The following is a 17614-nucleotide window of genomic DNA, read 5'->3' as shown; positions in this document are numbered from 1 at the left end:
GCTTTGGAAAAAAAATTGTATGAAAAGGTTAATATTAAAAAGCAGTAGAAAAGTCACTGATATTTTCACCTGCAAAATAGGAAAAGATTCACTTTGATCTTCCCGTACAACAATTCAGAGAGCAATCAGCGGAGCTGCCATACCCCCCGCCAGATTGTGTTGCTATTAGCAATTAATCTAAAGTTTTTAAAGTCACAAACAGGAAGTGTCGATAAACCACAAAGTGCAAAAATAGACACGACAATTGTTCTCTCGGAAAGAGACTCCATCATCAGTTTCTCCGTGTTCTGTAACTGCACAATGAGTGTCACCCCTTTCCTTTCATCCCCAGCAACTGTACGCAGCGCAACTGGCCAGCATGCAAGTGTCTCCCGGTGCCAAAATGCCCACGACCCCACAGCCGACAAACGCCATGGGAGCTCTGTCACCTACGGCCATGAAAAGTGAAAAAAGAGGGACCAGCCCAGTAGCACAAATTAAGGTAAGAGACCTGACACCCCCTAATTAATGTGGGGTTCTTGTACAATATAATTATCAGATCATTATCCCCAAGGTTTGGGGGTGCTGGAGTATAGAGGGGCCAGTGGGGTTCCTGACTGATGTACAATATCAATATATGTGTGAGATACAGATCATTATTCCCAAGGTTTGGGGGTGCAGGAGTATAGAGGGGCCAGTGGGGTTTCTGACTGATGTACAATATCAATATATGTGTGAGATACAGGTCATTATCCCAAGGTTTGGGAGTGCAGGCGTATAGAGGGGCCAGTGGGGTTCCTGACTGATGTACAATATCAATATATGTGTGAGATACAGATCATTATCCCCAAGGTTTGGGGGTGCAGGAGTATAAAGGGGCCAGCGGGGTTTCTGACTGATGTACAATATCAATATATGTGTGAGATACAGATCATTATCCCAAGGTTTGGGGGTGCAGGAGTATAGAGGGGCCAGTGGGGTTCCTGACTGATGTACAATATCAATATATGTGTGAGATACAGATCATTATCCCCAAGGTTTGGGGGTGCAGGAGTATAGAGGGGCAGTGGAGTTCATGACAGTGAGTGTGGGGAAGACCAATTTCCTGTTGTTATTATCCGAGACACAATGTATGAGTCGGGATGGTTTATTTCGGTATTAGCGATAGGGGAAATATTGGAGAGAAATAGGGGGTGCAGTAGAGGTGTCCCCCATACACGGGAGGTTTCTGCACCCAGTTGGTGGCCTCAGAACATCTGCACACTCTGAGAATAGGAACAACTTGTGAATAAAGTAAAATAAATCAGAATGTTGTCATGGAAAGTGATGGTGTATTTGCTGGGGAAACGTGTTTCAGACACTTAACATGTGCCGGGGTACAGGCTGCTCCTTGTTCTTGTGTCGGGGGGCCCCAGCCACGTGTGGGATTTTTCGGCAAGACTTTAGGGATCTGATTCTAAAATCTCTCTGCTGTATTTCTGCCTCTCGCCCGGGGAACTCACGTACAAACGTGGAATGGGTCCAAAGAAAATTCTTGTCAGGGATTTTTTCTCTTCTCGTTCACTGCACCGAGCACACTGAAAACGTCAATAATTTTAATAGAGTAAAAAAAGAACATAAAATTTGTTTTTACAGTTGGGCTCTCAAAAACTTAATAGCCAGAGTGGGAAGATTTTTTTGGCAAGTGGCGGAGCCCCGAATACAAACGCTTTAATCCCTTGTTTGAACTGGAGATCTGCTCTGCAAACAGAAGAACCCCCAGCCTGACCAAACAAGTGTCACTAGTGTTTCATGTTCCACTGTGACTTTATTCTCTTACAAGCCCAGTGCAGACCTATATTATACTGTATGTTACTTGTTTCCTGCGCAAACCGGGGAGACAATATGTTTGTACTTTCACTAGAAGAGTGGCAAAAACTGCTCACCCCAAATCTTCCCCTAACTGACCTTCAGGCTAGGCCCCCTTAGCTCATAATAAGGTTACAGATAAATAGAAACATTGGGGTAACAGTCACCCTGCTGTAGTTCCAGGGGTACCCAGGGCACAAATAAGCTCTCACCCCAAATCTCCCCCTAACTGGCCTTCAGGCTGGGCCCCCTTAGCTCATAACAAGGTTACAGATAAATAGAAACATTGGGGTAACAGTCACCCTGCTATAGTTCCAGGGGTACCCAGGGCACAATTAAGCACTCACCCCAAATCTCCCCCTAACTGACCTTCAGGCTGGGCCCCCTTAGCTCATAACAAGGTTACAGATATATACAAACATTGGGGTAACATTCAGTTTTAAGTCTGTAGGACACAGCACATCTAATAAGACACCGGGGCTGCCAGATGGATTTCACCCAAACGAAACCATCGCTGCCTGACTAACACTTTCCTCGGGTAAACCTGATTCGCTATTTGCTGGGTGCCTGGCCGATGCCAGGCTTTCTTAGCTGGCACATTCTGATTGATGAGTGGCACACACTATGCTAATTGCCTGGGATTTCCCTACTGAAATCACTTATTCCTCATTTCATCAATTCCTGGGATTTGGGGGTGTTACTGTTGCACCAAAGATAAACCCTTTGTATGACATTAAATTCATGGGAATTACAAGCTGCAGCTCCCAGTGTCCCAGCGGATAGCTGTTGCACAATGGGTTAATATGAGAGAATAATACAGAGGCAATATCAGTGCAACAAGAGGCATCTTTACTGACGGAAGGTGCTGGGACAAAAAGAGAGAGGTTAGATTGTTTCTGGGAGTTGTAGAGCAGCAGTGAAGGAAAAATGAATATTGGGTAACTGAAAAAAGGTTATTTCAGACATCTTACCCTATTGTGATCATTTTGTTCTTCTGTCTATTCCTAACCCTGTTCTCTCCATCTTGTCCATGCTCTATCCGTCTTGACATATGGATTTCTCTTGCCCTTCTCTCTCTCTCTCTCACTCTCTCTCTCTCTCTCTCTCTCTCTCTCTCTCTCTCTCTCTGTCTCTCTCTCTCTGTACTGTCTCCCTCTTGCCCTGCCGTCTCCCTCTTGTCCTACCGTCTGCATCATGTCCTACCGTCTCCATCTTGTCCTACTGTTTCCATCTGGCCCTACTGTCTCCATTTTGCCCTACTTTACCCATCTTGTTTTACTGTTTCCATCTTGCCCTACTGTCTCCATCTTGCCCTGCTGTCTCCCTCTTGTCCTACCGTCTCCATCTGGCCCTACTGTCTCCATCTTGCCCTACTGTCTCCATCATGTTCTACAGTCTCCATCTTTCGCTACTGTCACCACCTTGTCCTGCTGTGTCTATCTTGCCTTGCTGTCTCTATCTTGCCCTACTGTCTCCTTCTTGCCCTTCTGTTTCCATCCAGCCCTACTGTCTCCATCTTGCCCTACTGTCATGCATAGCATATCGAAACGTTTTGACGGACATCAGCCTGTCCGTTTTGGCGCAAAAATTCCCCTTAAATAGACATCAGAGCCCTGTAACCATTGACCGATTATAGGTTCAACTTAGTCTGTTCCTGGGTGCGTTATAGTACTGATTCTGACTCTGATTTACTGATTCTGACTCTGATTTCCTGATATTGACCTCGGAACCTTGCTTGCCGGACTTACCTTTGCCTGGATTTGACTTCACTACTTCTCTACCTCTTGGATACCACGATCTGTGTTGGTGCCTGTTGCTTCCTCCTTGGTCCGTAATTCTCAAACAGAGCCTTCGGGCCCTGTCACCATCCTTACCTACTGTACACTAAATGCCACATTGTGGTTCCACAGAGCGCAGAGCAATTACCCACCCTAAAAAGCAGCTCAGATTAATTAAAAATAATTTGTGAAATGAAAGTGCAACATGTAAATGAGTGGAATAATGTCATTCCTTACCAATGTTTGGTATAAAAAAGGACATTTACAATATTTGTTATCTGTATTTTCCTACATATTTCCTTGTTCCTACAGTTGATTATGAGCCATTGGAGCCTACAATAAGGAGTAAGTCGGCACATAGCAGTGCAGCGCTGGGGTTCATTACACATTAGGGGTTGAGAGTGGAATGCTAGGGGAATTAGGCAAAAGGAACTTTGCAGTGACTCTGTTGATGCAAATAATGAGGTTCTGGTCTGTGTCGGGGGGTGCAGAACCCCCAGTTGTGTGAGTAATCACTGTCTGTCATTTACTCTGATAGGACGAAGCAGCGCAACCTCTGAATTTGTCCGCCCGGCCGAAAACAGCCGACCCCGTCAAATCTCCCACGTCCCCCACCCAAAACTTCTTCCCAGTCAGCAAAACCAGCCCAGTGAGTCTGACCAACAAGAGCAGAATCCCAAGTCCCATAAGGGGAACGTCCCTAGGTAAGTGCAACTCTCTGTCTCTTCTTATAATACTACATTTCCCAGAATGCTCTATTAGCCAGCAGGTGGGATGCAGAGGCCTGTAGGAGACCCATAGGCCAGTGTTGTAGGTTGTATAACCCCTGGGTATTGTGCTATTACTGTACTTGACCCTGAGCAGCTGATCATTAGGAAAGGAGCTGATTTCTGACCCAGTTGTAGGTGAAATAAGAAGCACCTTTTAGGGTTAGTGTTATGTATTATACAGCAGTCTCATGGCAGCATCAGTTGCTTATTATTACAAAGTGGCAGTTGTACATGACAAATAAACGGATTGGTACCGCTGATGCCATCTTCTCATTTCACCTATTTCGCCTATTTTTGCAGACATCCTTTCTAGTCTTAATTCACCTGCCCTGTTTGGGGACCAGGACACAGTCATGAAAGCTATCCAGGAGGCTCGCAGAATGAGAGAACAGATTCAGAGAGAGCAGCTGCACACCTCGTATGGACTCGACGGGAAATTGCCCCTAAATAACATGGGCTTGAACAACTGCAGAGGAGATAAGGTCAGTACCATATCTATGCTGTAAAGCCTATCTGTCAAGTTGGTCTGGCTCCATTTATGTATTATATTTCAGCTGGAGGGCAGAGGTGCTATCAAACAGCTTCTCCTGAGTCTCCATGACTGTATGACAGGATAATAAAATCCTATATACTCTATACTCCTGCACCCCCAAACTTTGGAAATAATGAGCTGTATCTCACACATATATTGATATTGTACATCAGTCAGGAACTCCACTGGCCCCTCCATACTCCTGTACCCCCATACCATGGGAATAATGATCTGTATCTCACACATATATTAGTATTGTACATCAGTCAAGAACCCCACTAGCCCCTCCAAACTCCTGTACCCCCAAACCTTTGGAATAATGATCTGTATCTCACACACATATTGATATTGTACATCAGTCAGGAACCCCACTGGCCCCTCTATACACCTGCTCCCACAAACCTTGGGAATAATGATCTGTATCTTACACATATATTAATATTGTACATCAGTTAGGAACCCCACTGGCCCCTCTATACTCCTGCACCCCCAAACCTTGGGGATAATGATCTGTATTCCACACATATATTGATATTGTACATCAGTCAGGAACCGCACTTTGTTTACATCATTGCAGGATTCTGAACCCTTATTTAGTGGTGGCAAAATATTTAGTAGGCAAAGGAAACAAAATATTTAAATATAACATTTTCAGTACAAGGACATGTTATGAAAAATCCATTTAAAGGGGAAAGGTGAAAAGATTAGATCTAAATGTGTGATCGGTTCCATAGGGTTTATTGGTGGCAAGAAGTCAGTCTTGTTGGCCAATCTGTAGGTCAGTAGAAATGACGTTGGGGCGAGGGGATATAATGTAACTGCAGCAGAAGTTTATGGGGGGGGAAGATAAGGAACATCTGGTGTAACAATCCCTATAGAACTGTCAATAAAGAATGTATTTTTCTTCAAGGTCACATTGTGATCTGAGCAGAGAAAAGGCTCCTATGACCCCACCCCCCAAGTTCATATCCGAACATTCGTCAGCCCTTGGCTTTTCTCAGAAGGTGCAGATATTTGGCCACACACAATACCACTGTATTCAGCAGCATCTTTGTATTCCTATGAACCTCTTCTTTCTCAACTCATTATTTATAAAGGCTTTTAGTTTTATACTTTATGATGATTCTATTTCCAATTCGGTGTAGGTGGTGAAAATGGCAAGATTAGCATTTCCGCCCCACCCCCGGCTAATGCTCCCCAATATTGTCTAATTGTCTTATTGCCTAACATGGAATTGAAAACTTTCTTTCAAATAACGTTCATTGAGTTCTTCCCAATAGCTGGAGAAGGTCTTCTGTTGGTTGTAAGCCAGAGGTATTGGTGTTTCTTTGGGTGTATGCCCACAAGCCCAGTAGTCTGGTTGGGTATATGCCCATTGATATAGGTAAGGGGTCCCCAATCTTTTTTGTGTGGGTGGGTGCATGCTTCCAATCAAGGTGTTTTGGTGGGAGTATGCCTTTAGTCCAGGAGTTTGGGTGAGTGTATGCCATCAGTCCATGTGTTTGGGTGGGCATATGCCTTCAGTCCATGTGTTTTGGTGGGTGTATGCTTCCAGACCAGGTGTTAGGGTGGGTGTATGCCTTAAGTCCAGGAGTTTGGGTGAGTGTATGCCGTCAGTACAGGTGTTTGGGTGGGCATTTGCCTTAAGTTCTGGTGTTTTGCTGGGCATTAGCCTCTAGTCTAGGTATTGGGTGGGTGTATTCCTCCAGTCCAGGTGTTTGGGTGGGCATATGCCTCTAGTCCAAGTGTTTGGGTGTGTTTATGCCTACATTCCAAGTGTGTGAGTTGGTGTATTGTTATGTTTTGGGTAGCCGAGGATGAGTAGAGTGTAACAGTGCTTTATTAGCAGAGACTCGTGCAGCTATTTCACAACAGTAATTTTCACTTTTAAGCTGTCAGGAAGTATGCACAGTATAAGTCTGGGCACAGTGAAGTTGTCCAATACTTGCAAATTAATGCGTATAGTGCTCCTGAGCACATAATGGGATGCTTTTAAAACAGTAACCAGAGGGGCGTACATTTCAGGCATTAAGCATGCAAAGAATTCAATACGAAATAAAATTGAGGAACTTGAAGCCAAAGTAAAAGGCAAAGAGCAAAGTTATCTTGATGATCCCTCAGAAATAAACAAAATTGACTGGCTCCAGTCGGACAGACTATTATCTTTGGCCAACACTGAGTCAGCATAGAAACAGTTTACAGCACAGGCCCAGGGAGTATTTATCATGGGAGATAAGCCAGGCAAAATGCTAGCGCGTATTTGCAGGGACACTCAACAGACCACTGCAATATCTATTATAAGGAACCAGCTGGGAGATGAGGTGACTACTTCCCGTAAAATTTTGGAGGTGTTTAGGGATTACTATAGTGCCTTATATTCCTCCAAAATAACTAAAACAACCCAAGAGATCCAGCAATATTTGGAGGGAATCCCTCTGAGCCTGGAATCCCAAGCCATTCTAGATGCCCCAATTACAAGTGAGGAGGTAAAAAATGCCGTTATCTCCAGATAACACATGAAAATAGTGAGAACAGAGTGATCACTTCGTTAGACGCAGAGAAAGTGTTTGACTCTGTTGAGTGGACCTTTCTCTGGGAGCTTCTTAAGAGATATGGATTTGGCCCCCGTTATATTAAATGGATAAGAGCACTATACTCTTCCCCTACGGCCCAGATACGTGCTAATAATATGCTTTCCTTACCCTTCCCACTTATGAGAGGAACAAGACAGGGATGCCCGCTTTCCCCATTCCTTTTTTGCCTAGCTATAGAACCAATAGCTGAAACTATCCACAATACTAACACTGTTCAAGGGTTAAGAAGGGTTAATCTCTGCGAAAAGATATCCCTTTACGCGGACGACATGTTATTGTACTTAGAAAACCCGGGCCCGGCCTTACAAAGTGTATTAGACTTGGTAATTGAGTTTGGTCTGTATGCGGGGGTTAGGATAAACTGGCACAAGTCCAATCTGTATGCCATAGAACAGGAAGCTGAGAACTTCCCCAACCTGGATACACCCCTGAAGTGGGTAGCATCTTTTATATCTGGGAATAGTGGTTACTCGAGAGATTAGGCAATACAAATTGCATAATGTGGATCCCATTATGGCTGATATGAAAATCAAATTTACACACTGGGAGGGGCTTCCTCTATCACTGATGGGTCGGGTTAACCTTGTAAAAATTAAGTATTTGTCCAAATTTTTATATGTGTTTAGCAATACCCCATGTTGGCTAACCAAAGCCTTCTTTAAACAGATGAACTCCCAAATCATTTCATTCATATGGAGTAAAAAAGCCCCTAGAATCAGCATACACTCATTACAGAGGGGTACTACTACTACTGGGGGACTAGCTCTGCCAGACTTGCAAATGTACTATTTGGCATCTGTTATGGTGACAGTGAGATGGTGGTTTGAATCGCAGTACTCAAACCCAGCCACAGTGTTGGAAGCTAAGGTAATGGGTTCACTGGAGGCTCTACGTGTCTTGCCATATGGGGGGGGGTAGGCACACCAAAATCTTACAATGTCAATGAAGACCACTTTAAAAGCTTGGATAACAGCCCAGAAAATGCTTCAGACAAAAGGCGTACATTCTTATTCGCCACATGCCCCTCTATGGCGAACATGCCAGACACTCAATAGTGGGCACGGTTGGCAATTAAGTAACTTATACCCGGAGGTACAATTGATACAAATAGATCAGTTGAATCTTACAGAGCCAATAACTCAAAATGTGCGCTTCTGATATTACCAGCTCCATCATGCAGCAATAAGCCAATTCACTGCAAGAGGTCCTAAAGTGGAGATGACAGCACTTGAAACTAAACTTCAGCTTGAGACCATGCCTAAGCCTCTCTCAACCATATATCAGGTCCTTAGGCTCCCAAATAACCAAAGGATTCTACCCTGCCAAGCCAAATGGAGCCTGGACATACCTACACTGGGCGATTGTGCTATGACATCTGCTACCGCCCTTGGTATCAGCCAAGGACAAACTGATACAAGTTAAATTTCTTCATCGCATTTACATGACACCAGAGAGGCTCAATTTGGTAAACCCGGATAGGTCTAAAACCTGCCCTAGATGTGGCTCAGAAACTGGAAATTGGCTCCACATGACATGGTCCAATCCAAGACTATTGGACACAGGTTTTTTGCTTTTATCTCAAAAGTCATGGTGCTTCAAGTCGAACCTACCCCAACAGCTGCACTACTGGGGTTAATTACTGGGCATGACTTTTCCAAGGAAGGCAGAGTGTTCCTTTAAACTCTTTTATACTATGCCAACAAAATGATAGTTCTCAAATGGAACAGACCACTGGCACCTACCACAGAGTCTTGGAAAGCGCTGGTTAATGCGGCTTTGCCATTTTAAAAGGAAACATACATAGCTCGGAGAGGTCAAGAAAAATTTATTGACATTTGGTTACTCTGGATATTAAACCCGGATACAAATAGTCCTGAGGTACTTTAGGAAATTTGCTTGCTTAGTAGTATGTTGATAAATGTGTAATCACCACATACCCCCCTACAGTAGGAAAGCATTTGGGCAAATGTATTAAACAACAACAATGCATCTTAAAGCAATAATATACATTATTCACATCACATAGTCCTGGGTCCATGCAGGTAGTTTTCTGATTCTCTCAGTACGCCTTATAGGTTAACTTTCTTCAGGCCTATTGCAGTTGACATCAGGAGTAGGAAAATGTCCTTCATCAAATGGAGCTTCTCCAAAGTCATATCTAACAGGATGCGTCTATCAGACAGTTCATATGTGTGAATGGTCCTGTCTGGCGTCTCACTTCAAGTGGTGTAGTAAATTAAATTTTGTCCTTGTTTCAGTATTCCTGGTTTCTTTATTCTGACTAAAGATCCAGGCTGAAAGTGTACTTCTCTTGCACCACATTTTCTGTCAGTATAAGCCTTGCATTTGCCTTGTTGACGTTTCACAATGTCAGCAGTAGATGATTTTGTAGGCACAGTATTTTGGGGAAGTTTGATGTCTGCAACATGTAACTTAGATGTCGCCAAACGAGCGGATCTCCCTCCGATATGCCCACCTTGAGGTGGGCAATATCGGGCTGATCCGATCGTGGGCCCTAGGGCCCAACGATCGGATCCTAGCGTTCGCCAAACGGGCGGTCGGATTGCGGGACCGCATCAACTAACAGATGCGGCCGCGATCCGACGGGATTTTTAATCCCATCCGATCGAGATCTGGCCGACTTTCGGCCAGATCTCGATCGGGGAAGCCCGTCGGGGGCCCCCATACACGGGCCAATAAGCTGCCGACACGGTCTGTCGGCAGCTTTTATCGGCCCGTGTATGGCCACCTTTAGTCCGCATTAGTCTGCCATGTACTAATTCAGCAGGAGATGATTGGGTTGTTGCATGGCACATTGCTCTGTAGTTATGTAGGAACTCTGTTTTAAATACTTTTACAAGATTTCCCAGTAAGATTTGCTGTCTGTAGTGTTTCTTTCAGACTTCTGTTGAATCGCTCGATTTATCCATTTGCTTGTGGGTAATACACTGAAGATTTCCTATGCACAATATTCCTCTCTCTCAGAAAGAATTCAAATTTGGATGAGACAAACTGTGGTCCGTTGTCTGATATTAAGGCATAGGGCCTTTCTCACCTTTTTCTACCAGTATTGATTGTGATTTATGTAACTCCATATGTTCTATGTATATAATTCATGTGATTTAGTTGTATAATCACATTTACTTTACAGTGCTACACAATATGTTGGCGCTATATAAATACATGTTAATAATAAATAATAATAATATTAACTTCTTTGGATTACCTTCTCTGCTGAAGATTGTAGACAGAAATGTTATTACTGTAGCTGATGTTATATGAGAAACAAAAGCAAATTCTGGCCATTTACTGTAATAGTCTATCCAGGTTATAGCAAATCTACAGTCTATAGGAGTTTTTCCTATGCTGAATCAGGAAATGGCACTGGTTTTACAACTGGTCTCAACTTAACTTTGTGTACAAGTTCTTTGCACAGCCCAGTGAAGTGTTACTTTATGGTGAAATTTAGACACTGGCTGTGTGGCAGGCACTGGTGCTGTAGTAATAATACCATAAACTAATTGTAGGCTTAATGCAGCAAAGAGATCCCTTCCAAGTATAGCAGTACCCTTATTCACAATGTAAAAGTTACATTTTGCAGTATTTGATTGAAATTGTACAGTCACTGGCAAGCAATCAAGCACAGGGATTGGATCCTTTAAGTAACTGACCAGTTTCAGGGCAGGTGCAACAAGCGGATCTTTTGCAAAGTATTTCAAGAAAATATCCTTTGGTAGTATAGAAACAGCTGAACCTGTATCAAGCATCAGGTTAATGGAGTGCCCCTTGTCGGCAGAAGCAGTACTGACACTGACAGTGCATATAAACTTGTCTGGAATAAATGTACCAGCTTTATCCACACTTAATACTGTGACATTAGTAGTAGTGACTTCATGAACATCTTTAGCAGAACTACAGCAGATCCTACCAAATGTCCTACTTTTGTGCATTTGCGGCACAATACAGCTTTTGCAGGACATGTAACATGATTGTTGTGTTGAACCACAGCGAAAGCAGTATTTTCTATTTGTATTTGCTGCATGGTTTTGCAGTCAATCCCTTTCCTTAGCACTGTATTTTGCCTGTGACTGTGCATTATTATGCCACAGTGCTGAATTCACAGTCTGTACATTCCCAGCAGTTCCCTGACTGAGAGTTTTAGCCTCTGCCACTGCTGTTTCAATTTGGCTAGAAACTGTAATAGCCTTTGCAAGGGTTAAGGCTAATGTGCACATATAATAGTGAAAATTATCCCTGTTTATTAATAGTCTTCACTCTCCCTTTCTCTGCCCTGTGCAACGTCACTCAATGTTTCAGTGTAGATTTGAGCTCCACAGGCCCCATCCCATGCTCTCCAATAAGATCGATACATTGCCCCTGGGCAACTCCTCATTCCTTTCGTACAAAAGGGTTAGAAATTCATTGTTGCTCCACTGTATGTGTTTCAACATGAATCTGTTTGGTGCCTTCCAACAATTATCCAAGGTGTGCGCAAATTGTTCCTTGGGGTGTGTTCCAGATAATCTTTGGCTTCTGTTTATCTGCCGGGAAACTGGCAGCAGCATTCTTCTATGTGTGAAGCTCAGGCCACTGATTCCTGTAGTATCTTATCCCTTATAATGTAACATACTAATTATCCAACTGGAAAGTAGTGAGAGATTTTGCCTATAGCAACAGTGAGATAATAGACTCTGGGAAGGGAGTGTGACTGTGGGATAGTAAGTATAGTAGGGAGTAGGGATGGGCAAATTTTTTCGCCGTGGAAATGACGCCCATAGACTTGTATGGCGGCATGCGTCAAAAAACTTGCGTCAAAAAATTTTCCCCGCGCATCAAAATTATTTTGATATATTTCATAGACTTTAAAGGGCGTCTGCGACATTTCGCCAGCGGAAAATTTTTGTCAAAGCGAAACGGGTCAAATTCGCCCATCCATAGTGGGGAGAGATGGTGCCTATAGTAACAGTGGGAACACGTCTCTGGGAAGGGAGTATGGCTGTTGGATAGTAGGTATAGTAGGGAGAGATAGTGAGTATTACAGTGGAATACTACTCTCTGGGAAGGGACTGTAACTGTGGGATAGCAGGTATAGTAGGGAGAGATGGTGCCTATAGTAGCAGTGGGAACTATTCTCTGGGAAGGGAGTGTGGCTTTTGAATAGCAGGCATAGTAGGGAGAGATGGTGCCTATAGTAACAGTGGGATACTAGTCTCTGGGAAGGGAGTGTGGCTGTTGGATAGCAGGTATAGTAGGGAGATATAGTGCCTATAGTAACAGTAGGATAATAGTCTCTGAGAAGGGACTGTGACTTTGGGATAGCAGTTATAGTAGGGAGAGATGGTGCATATAGTAACAGTGGGATAATAGTCTCTGGAATGGGAGTGTGGCTTTGGGATAGCAGGTATAGTAGGGAGAGATGGTGCCTATTGTAACAGTGGGATAATAGTCTCTGGGACGGGAGTGTGGCTTTGTGATAGCAGGTATAGTAGGGAGAGGTGGTGCCTATAGTAACAGTGGATAATAGTCACTGGGAAGGGAGTGTAACTGTGGGATAGCAGGTATAGTAGGGAGAGATTGTGTCTAAAGTAACAGTGGGATAAAAGCTTCTGGGAAGGGAGTGTGACTGTGGGATAGCAGGTATAGTAGGGAGAGATGGTGCCTACAGTAATAGTGGGATAATAGTCTCTGGAAAGGGAGCGTGGCCGTGGGATAGCAGGTTTAGTAGGGAGAGATGGTGTCTATAGTAACAGTGTGGCAGAGGCCTAAGTAAAGGGATAGTAAGTGCAGTGAGACATTTGATGTGTGTATCTAAAGGCCGGTGCAATATTTACTGTATTTCAGGTGCTGGTAGATGCCATTACTGGGAAGATTTGCATTAAGGTGGCCATACACTGGCAGACTAAAGCTGCCGATATCGGTCCCTGCCAACGGGTCCTCCCGACTGATATCAGGCCAAAAATTGGGCAGATATCGATTGGGCAAGTTTGATTTTTTTCTGCGATCCAAGACCGCATTGACTAGTTGATGCCAGGGGCGTAACTATAGAGGAAGCAGACCCTGCGGCTGCAGGGGGGCCCAGGAGTTATAGGGGCCCCATGAGGCCCTAATTCATATACAATTTCAATAAATATTGGAGAACAAGTCAACCTCTAAACATTTTGGGGGCCTGAAAAATAATTTGCTGTGGGGCCCAGTAATATCTAGTTACGCCACTGGTTGATGCCATCCTGCGACCTCTCTGCGCCCATCTGCAGAATTGTAATCCGAGGGCTGAACGTTCGGATTCACCCAATTTAGCCCAGCCATTAGTGGTCATATTGGGTTTAGATCAATTTATTTGGCGACCTCGCCAAAAAAGAGGATCTAATAGTGTATGGCCTTTAGGAGTAGACACACATTGAGTGACCAACTCCGTGTTTATTGTAATGCTTGTTGGATTAGGGAGTCCACTAGCTTTACCCTGATACTGTCCCAGGCTGAAGTATAAGAATACACCCATATTGATATTTTATATATATAGTTTCTATTTGTTAATATTTTAATTAGTCTTCAATCATGTTGGGGTAGGGTGAAGAAGTGAGTTGTTCAGGGGGGCAGTAGTCAGGGGTAGGGTGCAGGAGTGAGTTCATGGGGGGCAGTAGTTAGGAGTAGGGTGCAGGAGTGAGTTGTTCAGGGGGGCAGCAGTTAGGCTGGGGGTGCTGATAGATATAAGATATAAATCATGGTACAGGGGGCACATGAATAAGACCCAGCGCATTTTGTGCATGTGACAGTTGCAGTGTGACAGCAGTGACAGTTTAGCAGCAGATGCCCCAGCAATGTCTCTTTACCGTACATCTGTCCTCAACATCCCCAGCAGCTCTTTGCCACGATCCCTCCAGATGTTTCTCCTTCTGGAATGAGAATAATTTACATTGGCCGCGAGGAGGAGCAACATGTTACTTTGTGGCTCAGCTGTAATTTAGTTTCATTGTCTCAGATATATATATATATATATATATATATAGAGTCCCACAATGCCTGCAATCAATCCAAAGGATGAAGCCAGAGGTGCACGATCCAAAATAGGATAATATATGAACAGAAGATCAGCACTCTGTAGTTTGGTGAAACTGTGTTGATTTATTTTACAGAATATCACATCTTATCCGATGTTTCAGTTTTCGGGGGTGGGTATTTATTTTCAACACTCTATGTACATTGTATCCTTGGGAAAGGTCCCCATGTGGGACCAAAACGTATATATATATATATATATATATATATATATATATATATATACTGTATATGACAAATTCACTGCTGATGCCACCCTGTGACAACTGGTGGATTTCGGAAGATCAGACAGGATGGTCGGTGCTAAGGGAATGTGCAGGGAAAGTTACAGCCAGTTCCTGTGAATCAAAGGCAGAAGTGCCCTCTAGTGGCTGCCAAACCCCCCCCCCCTCGCTCTCCCAGTTAGTTACGGGCTAAATATTTAATCAGGGGGTCACGGTGCCAATTCCTGACGCTGCGGGAGGTTTATATACCTGAGAGGAGAAAGGCAGCGACGTCCCAATCAACTCTGATGGCTACATTGTGGCAAAAATATCTTTGTGATTACTATAATATGGATGGTTCTCCCCAACACTGCATGCTGGGAGTTGTAGTTGAACAGCAGTTGGAGAGTTGCAGTTTGAACTTTCTTGATTATGATACTTTCAGTTTTGTTTTTGTTTCCTTTTTTAAAAGTGGAAATGTCTATTGAATGGCACAGTCAATTGTCCTTGTCTAATTATTACCCTAAACAACCCCGTAGCCTTGGGATGCCACCCACTGTTACCCCAATGTTTCTATATATCTGTAACCTTGTTATGAGCTAAGGGGGCCCCGTCTGAAGGCCAGTTAGGGGGAGATTTGGGGGGAGTGTTTATTTGTACCCCTGGAACTAAAGCAGGGTGACTTACCCATATGTTTCTATATGTCTGTAACCATGTTATGAGCTAAGGGGGCCCAGCCTGAAGGCCAGTTAGGGGGAGATTTGGGGTGAGTGCTTATTTGTGCCCTGGGTACCCCTGGAATTATAGCAGTGTGACTGTTTTATCTATCTATTTATCTAAGCATATATTGGGCTAACAATGATTAGCCTTGGGAAGCTAAATTCAGATTCCAGCATATCGTATTACAGAACGTGTAGGGAACATCAGAACATAGAAATGATGGAGGGGATGTAGGAGAGAAATGATGGGGGGATGTAGGAGAGACTTTGCCTATGTGACCCTCTGTAAGGTTATATTAGGATCTGAGTGATTTGGCAGACAAATACCCACATGCCCCACACAACTTGTCATTATTCACTTCATTGTTGCCTCTCCATGCTACTAAAAGATTCTGATAGCTAAGAAAGACAAGAGGCTCCTGCCTCACTGAGTAACACTGGAAACCACATCTGGGTTACCACAAGGCTTGGATGTGCCTCTTTTTTGCTTCCAGGATATCAGTTCCCAACCACAACATATCACGGGGGCTGCATATCAAGACTCTGCTAACCAGATCTAGAAACTTCTAATTAGCAGAAGATTTCAATCTATAACAGGGACCTGGTCTGTCATTGGGAGGCAGCCTCCAACATTGGCATTGTCTTTTAAGACTTACAGGACAGGTCTTAAGGGATTGGTCAGCTGGTTGTGTCACAGTAAGATTTGTAATAGGAAGCACCAGACAGAGGTCTTCAGACTTTTTTGGGTTCATCAGCAGTCAACCCCCTCCTTAGCTCATAACAAGCTCACAAACTCAAATCATTCAGCCTCCAGTTTCACCATAAATGGCCTTCAGCCTCCACTTCAGCCATGTGCACCAGACAAGTGAACTGTTGGGATCCATTGCATAAACGATGGTGCCCACCTAGGGGTACAAGCGGATAAGGGACAACATGAGAATCTTTGTTCCCTGCACAGAGCTGCTTTACAAAGGAACATGTGTGTCAGATAACATGTGTACAAACATTAATTTGTGACTTTATTGCTCCTTCAACTTGTTTTCATGAGGCCTTTTACAGTAAGTAAATAATTGGGTTCCAGAAATTCCTCTTAAACGCACAACAATCACACGGAATTTCCTGCAATGGCTTGTTGCATTCAGGGCGAACATTTTTCATATCGTCTAGTTTTATGGTGTCAATCGTTTACCCTTTGAGCTCCAGGGAATACTCACCATATGCACCCCTTTGTCACTAGTGAGCCTGATTCACAGCTTGCTCCGAATCCTCTTATGCCTCGTTTGGGGTGCAGAACAATGAATTTAGTGTTCCCCCCCAGGCCTGACTTGGCTTCTGGCTCCGGTTGCCGCCCGCCCGGCCGGCCATTCATGGAGGGAGAGAGACAGACAGAGGAAGAGGGGCTGCATACTGAAATAATTTAAGACCTGGGCACATGGTACTTGGTAATCCTTAGGAGAGTCTTACATTTCACATGTTTCTGTTGATCAGTCGCCTTATGGTTTCCAAAAAGACAGAAAACATCTCACATTTCTGACATTAGTAAAATTGTGTTTAACGAAGAGCAATCTGTCTTTATTCCTGCGGGTGCCCCATTCTGCTTCCATGGCTTCCGAGCAACCAATGTCCAACTGTTCCATTGATATTTAGTGGCGATCGCCTGGTCACGTGACAAATCGTAGTTAGCCCATTGAATCATTTGTTCTCGTTTTCACCAAGCCCTTCAATAAATCTATAAAATTATCATGCAATTTTTGACCAAAATTTATTTTTCTTTTTTTCATTTTTAAGCAACTTTTCCCTCAATAAAATTGAAATCAGAATCTGTTAGGAATGACCTAATGGATCGTATCAAATACATCAATTTGTCAACTTTGCACTTTGGTCAAATAACCCACAAATTATCAGCTGCACAATTTTCTTGACATTGGAAAGGCCAGGTTTGCCACAATTCCTTGTGTCAATATTAAGATGATGTTCTGAAAACAATTACACTCTCTTTGGGTAGAATAAGTGAAATCAAGTGTCCCCCTATCAGCATGAATGAGGTTTCAACATGTCTTTGACAGTTTGGGTTATTCTTCTTTTTCAAATTGCTCCATGTCTCCCAAGATTTGGAGGATGCCTTTGCCCAACTG

At 43.6% G+C, this 17614-nt stretch overlaps 1 protein-coding gene across 6 annotated transcripts in view; it reads left to right on the top strand.

Moving 5' to 3' along the window:
- sox6.S (SRY-box 6 S homeolog) overlaps positions 1-17614 on the top strand; it is a 229099-nt gene that overhangs the window by 194498 nt on the left and 16987 nt on the right. For all 6 annotated transcript variants that reach the window (XM_041591131.1, XM_041591130.1, XM_041591133.1 and 3 more), the window contains 3 exons: positions 332-481; positions 4144-4309; positions 4676-4857. In XM_041591131.1, coding sequence (XP_041447065.1) covers positions 332-481; positions 4144-4309; positions 4676-4857 — 498 coding nt within the window. The remainder of the gene's footprint in view (positions 1-331; positions 482-4143; positions 4310-4675; positions 4858-17614) is intronic.

Source organism: Xenopus laevis, chromosome 4S, assembly GCF_017654675.1.
Source record: "Xenopus laevis strain J_2021 chromosome 4S, Xenopus_laevis_v10.1, whole genome shotgun sequence".
NCBI classification, from domain to species: Eukaryota; Metazoa; Chordata; class Amphibia; order Anura; family Pipidae; genus Xenopus; species Xenopus laevis.
This window is presented reverse-complemented; position numbering and strand designations above follow the sequence as displayed.